Genomic DNA, 18,648 nt, shown 5'->3' on the forward strand with positions numbered 1-18,648 from the left:
TTATCATCTGTGTAGCACCGGTCTTACCAGGAAGATTCTAGCCTACGTCCATCCTGGGTCGGAGCTTCATCGCGTGTGCCTCAGAGAGCAGAGCTCTCGCTTCTGCCCGCAAGAGTGGAGCATCGTGTCTCTCTGAGGCATCTGCTCCCGAGAGGAGAGCTGTGGAGTCTCTGAGCTCACTTCCTCTTCCTCCCAGAGTTCTGCTCCGTTCACTCCTCCCACCTATGTTCTAACCTATCAGGGCAAGCAGCTTCTTTATTTAATCAACCAATGACCTTCCTCCATCATGGCCTTGTCAATCAGAGATACTAGCATATAATTTTCTTTTTTAATGGGCTTTTTTGTATAGTTTTGCTATCAGGTTGATCTCAGCTTTGTGAAAAGTATTTGGGAATGTTCCTTCATTTGTTTGTGAAATAATTTGAAGTATATTGGTGTTCTTCTTTGAAGGTGTGATAGAATTCTCTGCTGAATCCATCTGGCCCTGGGGTTATTTTTAGTTGGGAGATTTTTAACTACTACTTTTATTTCAATTGTATTTCATAGGTCTATTTAAATTGTTTAGTTAATCTTGATTTAGCTTTGATAGGCCATCTATATCTAGAAATTCATCTATTTCTTTTAGATTTTTCTAGTTTATTGGAACATAGATTATAAAGTAATTCTCAAGTCTTTATGATTCTCTGAATTTCTTGAATGTCTATTGTAATGTCTTTATTTAGAGTCTCAGTTTTATTGGTTTGGATCATCTCTCCGGTTAATTTAACTAAAGGTTTATCAATTGTAGATGGAAATTTTCTATCTCAGAGTCACTTGGTGCCAAATACCCAGCAGCCACTTCCCAAATTACCACACAGAAGCTTAATATTACTTATAAATGCTTGATCAATGCTCAGGCTTATTATTATCAGGCTTGTATTTTAAGCTAATCCATATTCATTATTTACGTTCTGCCACATGGTGGTACCCTTGCTCAGCATGGCATATTCATCTTGCTCTCTCTGCGCCTGGCCTGCATCCCTGACTCCACCCACCCTTCTTTCCACCCAGCCTATACTTCCTACGTGGCTACTGGCCAGACAACATTTTATTAAACCAATTCAAGTGACAAATCTTTATAGTGTATAAGAGGTTTGTTCTACTGCAATCTTGTTAATCTTTTTTAAAGAATTAACTTCATTTTATTGATCTTTATATTTTTCATTAATTTCAACCCTTATTTGATTATTTCTGCCTGTCTACTTTTGGGGGGTGTTTTTGTTTTAGTTTTTCCAAGGCCTTTAGGTGCATCATTAATTTATTAATGTAAGATCTCTCAAATTGACTGAACTGACAACCAGGAAACCTGCATGGGACCTACCTAGACACTCTGCATATATGTTACAGTTGTGTAGCTTGGTCCTCTTGTGGGACTAACAGTGGGAACAGGGGTTGTCTCTGACTCTTTTACTGGTTTTTGGGACCCTACTTCCATACTGGGTTGCCTAGCCTCATCATAATACATGGGGGAAGTGCTTAGTCTTACTGCAACTTGATATGCCATGTTTTGTTGATACTCCTGGGAGATCTGCCCTTTCCTAAACAGAAATGGAGAAAGAGTGGATTGGGGTTGGGGGTAGGCACTTAATACTGTAAACTTTCCTTTACTGTGTCTCATAGATTTTGGAATGTTGTGCTTTCATTTTCATTCATTTCTAGGAATTTAAAAATTTCCTATTTAGTTTTATCCTTCATCCAGTTGCTATTCAATAGTCTGCTGTTATCCATTTGTGTGTTTTCTGTTGTTTCTATTGTTGTTGGTAATTCACTACAATTCTGTTGTGGTCAGATAAAATGTAGGTCAGATATTTATTGAAATTTGTTTTGTGTTCTGCTAATAATGTGTATTCTTTAGGGATTGGGTGGAAAACCTTATAGATATCTTTTAGATCATTTGGTTTTCTATATCATTAACTCAGGGTTCTCTGCTTATTTTATTTCCAGATGACCTGTATGTTGATAAGAGGAGGGTGTTAAAAATCACCCACTATTACTGTGTTGAGGTTATTGATTTTTACCAGTGTTTTCTTTATGACATTAAGTGTCCCTGTGTTTAGGAGTATAATATTCTGCTGGTGGTTTTTTTCCTTTAATGAGTATGAAGTGTCTCTTCTTATATATTCCAACTAATTTTGGTTTGAAGTCTCATTTTATCAGATAATAAAATATCTACTCCTGTCTTATTTCTATTTGTTTACAATATTTTTTCCCACCATTTTCCTCCTATGGTTGTAGCGTGATTTCTAATTGGTCTTAATAATAAAAGCCCAGAGTCAGATATTAGGGGATGAAATCTGAAAAATCAGAGAAGCAGAGCAGCCAGCCATTAGTTCTTATCTCTACTGAATCCTCAGACCAAAAGGGCGATCCTGTCTCTATGAATCCTCAAACTGAATGTGCTCCTTATATTCCTCTCTCCCCCAGCCATATCCATTCCCATCTCCACTTTCATAGTGTTGGGATTAAAGGCATGTGACCCCCAAGTACTGGGAATAAAGATATGAACCATCACTGCCAGGCTCAGTTTCTCTTTGAGACTGGATCAATTTAGTGTAGCCCAAGGTGGCCTTGAACTAACAGAGATCCATCTGCCTCTGCCTCCCGAGTGCTGTGAGGTGTGTGTGTCTTCCTGGCCACTATGGCTAACTAGTGGCTTGCTCTAGACTCCGATTCTCAGGCACAAACAAAATATCACCACAGAAGATGATATCTATCTTTATTGGTGAGGTGTGTTTCTTTGAAGCAGCAAAAGATAGATCCTGTTTTCTAATCCAATCTGTTAGTCTGTGTCTTTTTACTGGGGAATTAAGACCTTTAATAGTCAGACTTGCTATTGAAAGGTATATATTAATTCTTGTCATTTTGTTGATTTTTGTGGCATTTTCTCATATCTCTTTGATTTAGCAATTTGAACTCTAAAAAGTACACTTCTTTATTTTTAATGAGATGTTAATTGTATTTACCTGAACATTTAGGTATATACTTTTATTATACTGTGTCATTTTGTAACTGTTCATACTCTAATTCATTGTGAACACTTTCTCCTACTCTTAGTTTGGAATTACTGCATTCAGCTGTGCATATGTAATCCTGCATATCAGTGAATCTTTAAGATACAATGTTTAGGTACTCCTCATGATTTGTAAATTATTTTACAAAGAGAACTATTTTGTACAAATTATAACCTTCCTGATATATGCAGAGTCTGCCAGGTCTGTAAATTTGAGACTATTCTCGTCTACAAAATGAGTTCTAGGTCAACCACAGCTATGTTATGAGATGCTGTCTCCAATAATAAATAAATAGGTAGATGAATTTATTGGATAAAATAAAAAGTTTGAAAGTATGATTTATTTAAATTTGCCTTTTTTCTAGGTGATACATCACATGCAACTGGATCATTAAAGGAGCAGTTATCAGGAAATTCTGCTGCGGGTACTTTGTTTAGATGGGAAGAAGATGAAATACCAAGGTTAGCCAATGATGTCAAAGAAGGGAAAGTTTATGTGTGTTCTGACTATGATCACTTACTGTTGGTTATTATAATTAAAACTTAGCCTTTTACTACATTGGGTCTTTTAAACATTTATTGTAAAAGCAAGTCTCAGAATTGTTATATAACATGAGTTCACAGGTTAAAGAACACCTCACAGTGGTGGGAGCAGCAAAATGGCTGCCAAATCTGATGATCTGAGTTTGATCCCTGAACCTACATGGTAGGAGAGAACAGATTCCTACAGATTGTCATCTGACCTCTCCATGTGATGACATACACACCTGCACAATATAAAACACACAATATAAAATTTACTGTGACTTTATAAATAAAATACATAAAAACAGATCATGGAAACATACATAGTTATTACCTAATTAATAAATGGAATCTGATGTAAATTGTTATATTTCTTGTCAGTATTAGTCTTCATCATGGAGTCTAAATTGAGGTCTTGTAAGTTATTAAGTTAAAAACTCAGTTATTGTAAAATGGCAATTTAAAATTGAAGTGACATGTATTTAAATTAAATAACCCTTTAGATTCTAAATATTGAGGAGCTATGGAAATAAAGACATGACAAAATACAACTTGTTTCTTTTACTGTTTTGCTGATTATACTTATTGTTAAAGTTATAGCAAATTCCAAATGCTTAGATTTTCCTACCATAAAGCAGACATATCATCACTACCCTTCTAAGTTATTAGTCAGTAGCTTTTCTGTATAAAGTTAAGGGCTTTCTTTTTTTGTCCTACATAATATTGCTCAAGCTTTCTTGAGCCTCTTATTGGTCACTGTGTTACTGGCAGCATGGTTATAGTTTTCCTCTTTTTAGTTGCATGTGTGTCACTCAATTTTCAAAAGGTTTTAAACTATTGTGTATATGAACACATGCACAGAGATCAGAGGACAATCTGTGGGAATCAGTTTTCTCTTTTTACCATATTATAAGTCCTGGGTATAAAACTCAGGTCATCAGGTTTGTTAGCAAGTGTTTTTACCCAGTGAGTTATCTTGCTAGTCTTGTTTTATTCTTTTAAATTTATGTTTATTGTTATTATTTGGTTTTTCTTTCTTTTTTTTTTTTTTTTTTGGTTTTTCGAGACAGGGTTTCCTGTGGCTTTGGAGCCTGTCCTGGAACTAGCTCTGTAGACCAGGCTGGTCTCAAACTCACAGAGATCCGCCTGCCTCTGCCTCCGAGTGCTGGGATTAAAGGCATGCGCCGCCATCGCCCGGCTATTATTTGGTTTTTCAAGACAGGGTTTCTTTGTAGCTTTGGATCCTCTCCTGGAACTAGCTCTTGTAGACCAGGCTGGCCTCAAACTCACAGAGATCCACCTGCCTCTGCCTCCCAAGTGGTGGGATTAAAGGTGTGCACCACCACTGCCAGGCATGTTTATTATTTTGAACTATATTTATTAATTTATTTAATATGGTGTTGTGTGTGTGTACACACACAGACATGCATGCATGTATATGTGTTATTGCAGAAGTGTAGGGGTCATAAGACAAATCTCAAGTTGGTTCTTTCGTTCTACCATGTGAGATTTTGGGGTCAAATTTAGGTCTTTAGACCTGCCTGCAAGCAAGCACCCTTCAGAACCATCTCCCTAACTCACTGATCTTCGTGAGATTGTTTTTTGCTGTTTCTGGTTTTTTGTTTGTTTGTTTGTTTTTATTTGTTTGTTTTTTTGGTATGTATTTTTTTGTTTATATATGTGAATGGAGTCCAGAGGTCATGGTCAGGTATCTTCTGTACTTACTTTACACCTTATTTCTTGGAAGTTTTTCACTGAACCTGGAACACTTGAATAGAATAGCATTCCTAGGGAACTTCCTCTCTATGTTCTTAGGGATAGAATTACAGAGTAGGGGTGTTAGACCCAGTTTTTTACATGGATATTGGAGAACTGACCATCATTTTCATGTTTGTATGGCAAAAAGTTTACTCACTGAGCTATTTCCCAGCTGATTTTTTTTTTCTTTTCTTGGTAGCAGATTTGTCTATTTATGAGTGTGAAGAATGGGGTGGGCTGCTAGTATTCATAGACTTTATTTTTTACTCTATATTAAATGAATGGAGAGGCCATTCTACTTTGTGAATCGTTTTTTTTTTTTTTCTGAAAGGTAAAGGGATGTTGTGATAAGTTAGCTTTACTATGCCTTTCTGTAGGAATAGTGCAAAGGTAGGTATGTGTGTGTTTTAACAAATTACTTTCTGTTTTGTAGTGTGAGGGTAATGATCAGGGCCAGACCTCAGGCATCCCAGGCAGGCTTTCTCTCATTGAGCTATACCAACAGCCATGACAAATTAATAATGTCTTATGTCCCACCTTAGGAAAAGACAATAGAAAATGAAAGTTTCCTAATGTTTTTCTTAAAACATTTAAAATAGGGGCTAGAGAGATGGCTCAGTGGTTTAGAGACTGGCTGCTCTTTTAGAGGTCCTGAGTTTAATTCCCACCCACCACATGATGGCTCACAACCATCTGTAATGAGATCTGGTGCTCTCGTCTGGTCTGCAGGCTTATGTGTGGACAGAACACTGTATACATAATAAGTAAATCTTTAAAATGAAAAAAAACATTTAAAATAACATCCAATATAATGTTGATAAAATCTGCATCCCCTACTTTCAGGTAGAGTTATTGATCTTTCATTCTTCATTTAGAATCTGTTCTCGCATGAGATCTTGCATTTGGAACAGGTAAACTAGGACCTGTACCAGATTTCTGTGCATTCTGAGAATGCACAGAATGGACAGTTCCATGGTGTCTTCCTAATTTTCTTTTTAGTAGGTCTGAAGGTCAAAAAAATCTCAAACTAACCCATGTTTTCAAGTCAAAGGCATTAGTGAAAACTTGTTGTAGTTCTTATAAAATTAAACTGTTGTCACCTTTGCTAGCAATAACTCACCGTTGAACATTCATGTGGTCATCACTTCAGTAGTTGTGAAAAGTTTTAAAGCATCTCCAGGTCAGAAATAGCCGAGGGCAAGAAGAATAGTGAATTGGTCCAATAGTGAATTGGTGTGCTTACCTTCCCTTATCTGAAAATCATGCAGGGGGAAAATACTTCTATGCAACTTACTTTATATATTTATGATTTTTCATGAATTTTTATGTTGTCCCTCTGTTGTCTTAACTGTTTTCTTTAACCAGAACAGTATACTGAATATTAATATTCCTTATGTATAAAATATGATTCAGAATATATAGACTGTATTTTAAATGTTATTAGTAGGTTGTCCTTACAGTTTTTCTTATCCTGTTATTAATTTATTACATATACATAGTATCATGAATAATTATGGACTCATTTATTAACCTCAGGTTTTCTCAATACTACTAAAACACAAATTCCTGCATAAGAAATCTCAGATCCCCAGCAGCAACAACAACAACTTGGGGAGTTTGTGCTGGCACAGTTACTGTATTTATTGATATCATTTCTTTACAGCTCTTTATTACTGGAAGGTGTTGAACCTCTGAGTACATGTGAATTAGAAGTGGATGCTGTAGCTGCTGACATCTTAAATAGGCTGGACATTGAGGGTATGCACACAATTTTTCTTAATATGTATTTTTATTTGTAAAACATAATGACAAAAGTAGGGTAGAAGCATTACTGGAGAAGTATGATATTATAGAAGAAGAAAACAAAATATTTCAAGTGTACTCTTTGTTTCTGATGGGAGGGTATGTTGGCCAGCTTTCTGTTGCATTGAGAAAAATACCTGGGGAAACCATCTTGGATGGAGGGGGGAGGACCTTGGGCTTTCCACAGGGCAGGGAACCCTGACTGCTCTTCGGGCTGGAGAGGGAGGGGGAGTGGAGTGGGGGGAGGAGGAGAAGAATGGGAGGAGGGGGAGGGAAATGGGAGGCTGAGAGGAGATGGGAATTTCTTTTTTTTTTTTCTTTCAATAAAAAAAATTAAAAAAAAAACGAAAGACTTCTTTAGGTGTCTCAGTTTCAGAGGTTTCTGTCCATGGTCATTTGGCACCATCATTTCCAGGCATAAGGCAGGAGGTCATGATGAGCAGAGTTATTCACATCATGTAAGCCAGGACTCAGACAGAAAGGGACCAAGACAAGATAAACACAGTAGCATGCCCACTCCTCATAGTCCATTCAATTCTAAATTGATTAACTTACTGCCTCGTAATCCAGTCACTTCTGAAGTGTAGCGCCAGCCTGGGGCCAAGTGTCCAACACATGACTCTTGAGAAAGCATTTTATATTTAGTCACAATGGGTGGTCATTTTGCTCTTGTATATTTCCATCTGCTTGACTTTATTTACCCAGATAGGAAACTAAGTGACACTAAATGACATTAGCCAGCGTAAAATAATTTCATATACTCTGCCCTTTGATTGTTTTATACACAGGCTAGATGTCATGGAGAGAAGTTTTAGATTTATCTCTCATCACATCTTTGAATTTTATTTATTTGGTATTTTACTTTTTTTCCCAATCATTATAGGACAAAAAGCTAGAAAGGAAGCAACATGATAAATTTCGAGTTAGGATAATTTGTCCTTTATACCATATACAGTAAATGGTTCTCTTAAAAGATAATATTGTTGGGCGTGGTAGTGTATGTCTTTAATCCTAGCACTCAGGAGACGTAGGCAGGCAGATCTCTATGGGTCCCAGGCAGGCCTGAGTAATATAATGAGTTCCAGGCCAGTATGAGTATCCCTGTGTATCCCCATCCCAAAAAGGTATTTATTAAAGCTTAGGGGGTTTATAGAAAGAATTTTTCACTTTGACCCTTGTAGTATTGTGATTGCAGCTCAAATTGGTGGAAACCCTGGGCTCCAGGCCATATGGGAAGATGAAAAGCAACGGCGAAGAAACAGAAATGAAAGTTCTCAAATTAGCCAGCCTGAATCACAAGGTATATGCCTGATAATGCTTTAATGACTTAAGGAAATATTTTTAGTAGAAAAATATAGTCATTGAATTTTCTCTTAGCACTAGATTTTTTTTTTTTTCGAGACAGGGTTTCTCTGTGGCTTTGGAGCCTGTCCTGGATCTAGCTCTTGTAGACCAGGCTGGTCTCGAACTCACAGAGATCCGCCTGCCTCTGCCTCCCGAGTGCTGGGATTAAAGGCGTGCGCCACCATCGCCCAGCTTGGATTTTATTTCTTAAATTACCTTTAATTTTTCTGTACTTCTTACCATCATTGCTGTACAACCAATAAATCTTTATAACTATCTCCAAAGGTCATTTTATTGTTATCTCTTTGTGTGTTTTTGGTTTTTGTGTACCTTACCTTTTTGCTACACTTGTTGTTCTGTGTTCATCCTCTAGTATATTCTTCTCTCCTTTATTTCCAAATAAGATACTGAAATCCATGGGTCTCAGCTTAGAAACACCGTTGATTTGTTCTACTTTGAAAGTGTCAGCCATGAAATATTGTCTTCACTGTTTTCTGAAACTGTCATATAAACCCTCACCTTGATTTAAGAAAAATATTCATTTATTATTAAATGTTGCTATATTCTGAAAGAAGTTGAGAGTTCACATGCCACAGAATACAGCAAAGCTTTAAAGATAAAGTGTAAAGGACCACTCAGAAAACAAATATTGTAGTAAGTCTCTACTGAAGTCCAATTAAAGTTTTTAAATTTTACTATTATATCTAGAGTGCCAAAAATGTTTTGATAAAATTTAAGTGCCTTTTTATGCCCTTTAAAATTGAAATGCATTTTACAAGGAGAAAACTTCTAATTTTGAAGTATATGATGTGATTGTGGGTAGAAACATTTTTTTTCTGTTTTGTTTTAAGCTATAACTATAAAACTTCAAATGATAAGTTCTTAATTTTATTGTTAATAACATCCATTTCGCCGGGCGGTGGTGGCGCACGCCTTTAATCCCAGCACTCGGGAGGCAGAGGCAGGAGATCTCTGTGAGTTCGAGACCAGCCTGGTCTACAGAGCTAGTTCCAGGACAGGCTCCAAAGCCACAGAGAAACCCTGTCTCGAAAAACCAAAAAAAAAAAAAAAAAAAAATAACATCCATTTCTCTTTTGTATAATTCTGTAACAGGACTACTTTAGGTGGTGGGATATGAGTTAGAAGACAGATAAGAAAATGCTGTGAGAAAGTAGAAGTATTTCATTCATTGCTATCTAATGCACTTTTCAAATTTAAAGATTGCAGATTTGTGCTAGCAACAGAAAGTGAAAAACTGTTTCAGAAGAGACTTCAAGAAATTCTCAAACAGAATGATTTCTCTGTGTAAGTCGTATTTGTTATAGATCTTAGAGCTAATTTTATTGTGTTGTTATATAGTTTATTATAAAAGTTATGTTTTAATTAAGCAGAACATTATCAGGATCTATGGACTACAGCAATGGATCCCAAGAGTTCTCTGCTGAATTAACATTGCACTCTGAGATTCTTTCTCCTGAAATGCTTCCGTGTACTCCAGCCAATATGATAGAAGTCCACAAAGACACAGATTTGAGCAAAGGTGAAATTATCTGATTATCTTTTCAATTAAACAGAAAATACTAAAACAAGCATCATTGCATTGGACACTTAAGTTAATATTTGTTTGTTTGTTTGTTTGGTTTTCTCCTAAGAAATAAATATAGATATAGCAAAAATTATTTCCTATTCTTTTACCCTTTCTATGTCTCTAAAGATAAACACTATGCCAAAGTTGCTATAAACTCTTTTGATGTAAAATTTTGTGACTCTTTTTATATGTATGTCCACAATACTTGCTGCTGCTTAATATTTCAGATTTTATACAAATGATGTCATTCTTGACATAGATTAGGAAATTTGCTTTTACATTCAAAATTTTGCGTTTCTAAACAAATAATTGACAAATAATTTACAGAGCATAAAATTCACTCATTTTAAATACATTATTACTCTGTATGTTCTAATTTTAGAAAATTTCCACCAACGTACAATCTTTCTTATTGGCAGTTATGGCCATTCCCGGCTTTAACTCCCAAGTAACCATTTCCTTAAATTCTTGTCTGTCTACATTTCTAGATATGTCAAATAAATGAAATCCTACAATATAGTTTTTTTTTTCACTTAGCAAACCCTTCCAGGGTTTGTCTGTGCTATGATAATTATCAATATTTCATTCCTTTTATTATAAAATGTTGTACTTATTAATCCATTCTTAGTTGGTAGATATTTCAGTTGCTTTCACTTCTGTTTGATAAAAGTAATGTTGCTATGAACAATAAAATATGAAATTCAAAGTAAATGTCATGGGAAGAATTATAAAATACTGGAAATTGTAGCAAATGAACCAGTTGCAAAGTAAGCTTTATTTTAAATATTGCCTTTGAATAAGGGGTAAAATTTAAAGCAATGATTAGATAAACATGTCTTTGTATGAACATGTTTTCATTTCTTTTCAGTAGATACCAGTGAGTGGAATTTATAGAGCATGTGATAAATCTGTGTCTAGTTTTTAAATGAAATACCGAGTTGTTTTCCATGTTGGGTGGACTGTTTTGCATTCGTATCAACATTACGTAAGACTTCCTGTGATTTAGTGTTTTTTTATTTATTTAACACTTGATATTATCTCTTTAATGTAACTGTTCTACAGAATATGAATGCTAACTTACTGAGGTTTAATTATTTCTTTCATTACTAATAGTGATTATCATCTTTTTATGTCAACATCTTAATTGAAATTTATCACTGTTTATTTAATTTAGCCACTGACAGATATTTTGCTTTAATACTTTTCTGTTTCTCTACAAATATTAGATCATTTTCACTTTTGCCCAGGGCTATATATGCCTTCTTAATGATTTTGTGCCAGATTTTCTCGAAAGAACACATGTGTGTAGCTGGATAGTAGGATGCATGCAAGAATATAGTTTGTATACAATTGGTATGTAAGAGATAATGAAGGTTTTTATGATTAGTCACTTTGTTTCATATGTGGTGTTTTTAGGCAGGAGGACCCTAGATAACATTTAAATGTGCTAAATAATAGATACAAATGAAATACAACAAAAGAAATTGTGTTACTGTGGTTCTTTGAAATGCATTTCCTTATTTTAACCTTCATTTTCTGATGACCAATGAGTTAAAGCAAATTGAAGGCCATGTGGATTTCTTCATCTAATAATTGATTTTTATATTCTTTGCTCATTTCCCATTAAGTCACTGGCTTTTTTATTAAGTTTATATTGCATTTTTATATATTTCACTAACATTTCACAATTTTAAAGTAGAATTATACTGTAATATTCCATAACTTATATAAAATCTATTGTGTAAACTGCTAACTTTGTATTCTTTGTCATCTTAAGGTAGCACTAGACATAAAGTAGAAGAGGCACTTATTAATGAAGAAGCTATTTTGAACCTCATGGAAAATAGTCAGACTTTTCAGCCTTTGACTCAAAGACTGAGTGAGACACCAACTTTCAGTAAGTAAATTTATCATGTTTTAATCAAAGTGGGTTTCTGTTTTTTATTTTCCCCATGATTCAAAAAAGTAAACATTTTACATTTAGTAATACTGAATATAGAAATTAAGCATCACATTAAATCCAGTAATGTTGTGTTTTCTGCATAGTTTTTCCTTAAAAAATAAACAGCTGTGAAAGAAAGCCTTTTGTAACTCTACATTGGGTGAAAACATGTTGCTTTAGGAGCAAAACAAATTTTATTCTCTTTATTTTATTTTCTGTGTGTGTAGGATGAATACATATGTACATGTATTTACATATGTAGGGATAAGCAGGCATGTCTGTGTGCATGCATCTGGGGTCCTCACGACTATGTTAGGAACCATCCTTAAACACTCTTCAACATTATTCACTGAGACAGAGTCTGTCAAACCCAAAGGGGAACTCCCTGCTAACCCCTTCCAGGGCAAGATTTACAGGTGGGTTGCTCTGCCCACCAGGTTTTATATGTGTTTCTGGGGATCTGAACTCTGGTCCTTATACTTGCAGTGTAAGCATTTTAACTACTGAACCATCTCCCCAGCTCCCAGTTACTCTTTATATTTTTTTTTTAAAATAATACTCCACATGAAGCATACTAATAAAACCATGAATGGTTTGCTGTACTACTAAGAAATTTACATTCAAGTCACTGAATTTTAAGTAGTGTAGCATATGACCATTATTTTTGAGTGTTGCAGTATCACCTTAAATGCCTTTTAATCATCAGAAACCATTTATACAGTATGCTTCTTATTTTGCTTGGTTTCATCAATATTATGATGCGTCTTTGCTTCCCTTTAAAAATTTTTATAGAACCAGTATGATCTCAGCTCCATCTAATACCCTCTACATTTTTATTTAGGTAGAACATAAACTTACTGGTTGTGGGCAATCCAAAAATTATTGTATATGCTCATTTTAAAAATCTTTTGGATAAGGAACTTTTTAGCTTTTAAATCTAATTTTTAAAAGAAATTGTTCTATGAACACATTACTGCTTTAATTTGAGGTTGTAATCTCATATATTTCTCTATTTGAATAAATTAACACATATATCAAATGTAGCTAAACAAAAGTTAAGAGAGAACATAGAATTTAAGAAATTGAAAAAGGAGTGTGAGTGGTAGATCCTTAATTCACCGTTAGCCAAATGTGTTGTACCCACAACAGATATGACTCCACCTTTCCTTACAATTCTAGCAGTTTAAGTTTAAATGTTATCTGATCTCTATAAGAATGAAGCAGAAAAAGGAAAATAATTGTATATTTCGTTTTAAGAAGTAGATCATTGTCAAAACAGCTTTAAGCAATTATTTTCATTTTATATTACATTTGTTAACATGACCGAAGTGTGTCTGTTGGAGGATGGGGGTGTGTCCATGTTGTCCAGAAGAGGGCATCAGATTCCCTGATGGAGACAGGTATTGTAAGCTGCCTAAACAAGGTACTAGGAACCAAACTCAGGCTCTTTGCAAGAGAATTATGTACTTTTAACCTCAGCCATTTCTCCAGTCCCTGGGCCAAATTCCTAAACATCAACAAAGAAAACATAAAGCTTGGTGTTTTAGTAAATGGAAATTATGTCACCTTGTTGCCTCATTCTATAGAGAGGAGGACTGTGTAATAGACTGGGGAAGGACGGACCTGTTTTAATGTCATTTTAAAAATTTATTTAAAGGTGCATTATTATAATTGTGCAACCTGTACTATTACCCAATTTCAGAACATTACTTCTTTTTAGCCCCTGGGCAAACACTCTCTTTTACTGGGTTTACCTAACTAGAACATTTAATATAAATGAAATCATTCAAATATTTTCCTGGATCTGGCTGCTTTCAATTATCATAACGTTTTCAAAGTTCAACCATGGTATAACTTTCATTCCCTTTTTCTTGATCAGAAATATTTTATCATTTACATCATAATATATTTTGATTGTCAGCTGATGTATATTTAGGTTATTTCCAATTTGGGGGTATTATAAATATTATGACATGTATATTTAGGAATAATAAGCTTTTGTGAAAATATCTCCATTGCTAGCCATATATCTTATAGGATATTGATAGCCTAGAGTATATAAAGAACATAAATAATTAAATGTTAAAGTAGGGGGCACTGGAGAGATGGCTCAGCAGTCAAGAGTGCTTGCTGCTCTCACATCATCCCAGGTTCAGTTTCCAACACTCACATGGCAGCTCCCTATACAATGTATGCAGCACTCTATCCTGACCTTCATGAACACCAGGCATGCCTGTGGTGCACATACAAGTGTGTATGCTAACACTTAGACACATAAATAAAAATAAATCTATAAGAAGTAGTAACTTTTGAGTCAGTTCTCAAAAGAAGAAATGTAATGGCCAATAAGTATATGGGGAAAATGTTCAACATTCTTAGCCATCAGACAAATAAATGCAAATTAAAATTACATTAAGATTCCATCTCACCACAGGCAGAACTTCTGTCATCAAGGAAACAGACAAATGTTGGGCCCACTGAGGAGCCTGAGGCAGGAGGAGAGCAAGTGCCAGGCCTGGCTTGGTGACAGGCTCTGTCTGAGAAAGGGAAGAAGAGAAAAGAGCTGTAGCTCAAGGTAGAGAGTTGCCCTTGGCGTGTGAGAAGCCCTGAGCTCATCTACCAGTGACATAGAGAAAGAACAGACAGTATTGCACACTGTAAGTGGGAATATAATCTGGTGCAGTCACCATGGAAAATAGTGCAGAGGGTCCTTAAAACACAAACCGGATCTCTCCTGGATAACTGCTGCCGGTGCATCCTGAGAACTGAGTCACAGTGACTGAGATATCAAACCAGTCTAATGTCCACCAACAGATAGTCAAATAGAGAGAGAATGTGGTTTAGATACATAATAGTACTTTTTGAGCCATAAAGAACCAAGTTATTAGATAGATGGAGGAGAGATGACTGCAGTTAAGAGTATTGACTGTTCTTCCAGAGGACCCAGTTTATTCCTAGCACCCAAATGACAACTTATCTTTAATTCCTGTCCCGGAGTCAACCCTACTTCTGCCCTCCTCTTTTGGTGTCAAGATATAGGCAGGCAAAAGACTGGCTCACGCCCTTAAAATCAGACAAACAAACGTTTTTAAATAAATTTAGAGTTAAAGTTCTTGCCATGCAAGCAAGAGGAGTGGCTTTAAAACCCCCAGAACTTATATAAGTGCTGGGTGATCATGACACTCCACTTGTAATTCTGTCCTGTGAAGGCAAAGAGGATGGATCTGAGGAGTAAGCTGGCTAATGAGGCTAGCCTTATCAGTGAGCTCTGGGTTTGATTAAGAGTACTGCCTCAGTCTGCCCTGGTGGCCTATGCCCCTAATCCCAGCAGGTCTGAGTTCGAGGCCAACCTGATCTACATAGTGAATTCCAGGACTACATAGATTCTGTTTTTAAAAAAGGTCCTGCTTCAATATATTTTTATATATTTAGTGGACATTTGCGTTTCTCCTTTTGTGAACTAATTCCTTTACCTAGTTATTGACTAATTTCTTTTTTATCATCTATTTTAATTATTTACATATTCTTGGTATCCTGTTTTATAAATAACTGCAGTGGGAAGATATTTCCACAAAAGCTAATGTAGAAAAGAAATTGAGAAAGATTCCCAACATCCACCTTAGGCTTCTAATGCACGTGCACAGACTCCTACATACACACAGGAGAAAAAGTGAATATATCTATAGACCATGAAGGCAGAAAGTGAGCCAGTTGATGGATGAGGGCACTGAGAATAGCAGAAAAGAGAGGGAAACGGTAACTGGAGTATAGCGAAGTGATGTGCACATATCTAAATGACATAATGAAACCCTTTATTTTATAAGCTGACCCAGTCATTGGAAGTAAAAAAACCACATAAATATCTTCAGTTTTATTGTATATACATGTGGTAGTGAATTTCTTACATACACATGTTGGGTCATATAGTATGGATATAAGGAGAATATAAACTCAGTTTCTCCTGTATTCCTAACCCTAACAATCGAAACAGAACATGTTTGTGACTGGATGTCTAAGCATTTTTCCCACATACCTAGCAAGCAGTCAGTTCTGGAGTGGATAACACTTGGATGTTCTCTAATCAATTCAGTTTTAGTCCTTATCTACTTGGAGACTATAACAGAATCCATTGGAAGGGCTGCCTACCCCTTTCCCAGGCTCAATTAATTTTATTGAGATCACCAAACTAGAGCAATCAGATTTATTACTGACTTATAAAGGGTCTTAGAAAGGTTACCAAAAACAGCCAGAACCAGTGGGTATAACGAGGGACAAAAGAAAGGCACAGAATGTCTATGTCTTATTCCTCTGTGCCAGGCTCCAGGAACTCTCATGTATTGTCTATCTAAAATTCTCAAAATTCAGTCCTTTTGTGTTTTGAGGTTTTACACACCCCACCCTTTTTTGTTCGTTATTTATTTATTTAAACTTTTCAAAATGTATATATTGTATATTGGGAATATTCTCCCTCATCCCTCCTAACTCCTCACCTCACCCTTCCTTCTGTAAGTCCTTAGTTCATTTAGACAGTTTTACTTCTACTTTCAAATTATATATACACAAAACCCAGGATAGCCAAAACAATTTTATACAATAAAGGATTGACTGGAGGCATTACCATTCCTGACTTCAAACTCTATTACAGAGCTACAGTATTGAAAACAGTTTGGTATATACACACACACATATGATTATATGTATCTGTCTATAATCTGGGAACCACAAATTAAAGGAAATGTGCAGTATTTGGGTTTTGTGGATGTTTCATTATGTAGACAAGACTAATTGACCAAGAGTGTAACTCATCCGTCAGCTATTCTGTTCTACCCTGAGGGCTGGAGGATGAGACAGAAGTCAGCTCTAATCCTGCCTTTTTCCTTCTGGTTGCAAACACCCATCCTGATATATTTAGCATATTAAAAGGCACACTTTAAAGATTACAAGGATTTTAGATGTGTGCCAGAAATTAAGAACATTTTACACCCTGTGCAGCAGTAGATGAAGATTCCAGTTTTATCACAGCCTTGTTAACCCTTGATACTGTGTGAGTTTTTAACTTTAGGAATCTTAGTTTATATGGTATGGCTTCATAAAAAATAAGCTTCTGAACTACTTTTAAAAACTTTATGTATCTCAACTAGATTGTATTTGACTATCCTGTGTGTAAAGTTTAAGTGTAGGATAAGATGTTTACATATATATCTTATTACACTTAATTAGCTAGCGTTGGTTTGAATATGCTTTACTTTGAACACTTATGGCCATATTTTTTTTTTTTTTAGTGCTTGTCCATACCTAAGTACACTTGGACAACTCTTCAAAAACATCTGTCCCTGTGTCCTACCTCAGAAGTTCTCATTTAATAGATGTGAGATGGAATCTGAGAATTTTCTTTTCTTTTTTTTGTTTGAGCTGGGGTATAGAGTTTATTTAGTGGGTTATGGAGGGGGAAGGGAAGGATAGGAGGGGGAAAGGGAAGAAGGAGGGAGAAGAGAAAGAAAGAGGCAGAAGCTGCCTCTCCAGAAGGGCAGACTGAGAGAGAGCGAGAATTTTTTTTTTCATAAGATCACTAATTCTTCTCATTCAGATGGTCTAAGGAGCTCATTTTGACAGGAGGGTTACGTCATCAACACTTGATCCTTTGCACTAATTATATTCTTTTTAGTATGTGTCAGCATCTATTGTGTTATTTCATAATTGATGTCAATTATTAGATCATTTAGAAATGTTAAGCTATTTGTTGGTGATTAATTTGCTTGTTTTATAGTGAACAGTAGTCCTGATGAAGCACTGGTACATCTTCTTGCTGGTTTGGAAAGTGATGGATATCAAGGAGAAAAGAATAGGATGCCTTTACCATGTCAGTCCTTTGCAGACTCTCAAAATCCCCAAAATAGTGATGATGAAGAAAATGCACCACAGATTGAAAAGGAGGAAATGGAGCTTAGTTTGGTGATGTCCCAGAGATGGGACAATGATATTGAAGAACATTGTGCCAAAAAGAGGTGATTTTTTTAAAAAAAATTTATATCAGTTACTATAATAAATACTTTTTGTCACATTGCTGTACTTTTGTAGAAAATTATGTTATTATTGATACTGTAAAATGCCTTGTGAAATTGACTTTTAAAATTCCTTCTAAATAATGACTTTTTGTGTAGCATATATTTAATATTCCCAGCAAAATAATCTGCTACATTTTAAACCGTCAGTTTTGTGTACAGTATTGACACATCTGAGGAACCAATAGGTAAAACTGAAGCTCCCCCTAAACCACTGAACTTGAAAAGAATAATTAGTAACTGTGAATGGGTCTGAATAGCAGTATGCAGTGTCAGCTTAAAAATAAGAGGTGACTTTCAGGTCTGATTAGACTGGGTGAATTAAATACTAAACATAAGCAAATAGCTGTTTTTATTCTTAAAAAATATACCTAGGGTTCCCCCGCCCGCCCGGCTGGTTCACAGCAAACTCCGGCGGGTCCCAGCAGTGCGGGGCGCCGGCGCACCCGAGCAAGCGGCTAGTCGGCCGTGGCGGCGGGTCAGACACATAAACGCAGGAAACAGCCATGAATGTTTATTAAGAAAAGGGGGGTGGGGAGAGAGAGAGAGAGAGAGAGGGAGGGAGGGAGGGAGGGAG

At 35.8% G+C, this 18,648-nt stretch overlaps 1 protein-coding gene across 3 annotated transcripts in view; it reads left to right on the plus strand.

Annotated features, from left to right (window-relative positions):
• The window catches only part of Rev3l (REV3 like, DNA directed polymerase zeta catalytic subunit), a 143,648-nt gene that overhangs the window by 59,994 nt on the left and 65,006 nt on the right, over positions 1-18,648 (plus strand). For all 3 annotated transcript variants that reach the window (XR_003378363.1, XM_005363542.3, XM_026787333.1), the window contains exons 5-11: positions 3,415-3,511; positions 6,996-7,090; positions 8,331-8,435; positions 9,700-9,784; positions 9,871-10,019; positions 11,845-11,964; positions 17,777-18,014. Coding sequence is in view for 2 of the 3 variants with exons in the window: in XM_005363542.3 (XP_005363599.1) it covers positions 3,415-3,511; positions 6,996-7,090; positions 8,331-8,435; positions 9,700-9,784; positions 9,871-10,019; positions 11,845-11,964; positions 17,777-18,014 (889 nt within the window). In the remaining variant the exon portion in view is untranslated. The remainder of the gene's footprint in view (positions 1-3,414; positions 3,512-6,995; positions 7,091-8,330; positions 8,436-9,699; positions 9,785-9,870; positions 10,020-11,844; positions 11,965-17,776; positions 18,015-18,648) is intronic.

The sequence above is a fragment of the Microtus ochrogaster genome, linkage group LG9 (genome assembly GCF_000317375.1).
Source record: "Microtus ochrogaster isolate Prairie Vole_2 linkage group LG9, MicOch1.0, whole genome shotgun sequence".
Taxonomy (NCBI): Eukaryota; Metazoa; Chordata; class Mammalia; order Rodentia; family Cricetidae; genus Microtus; species Microtus ochrogaster.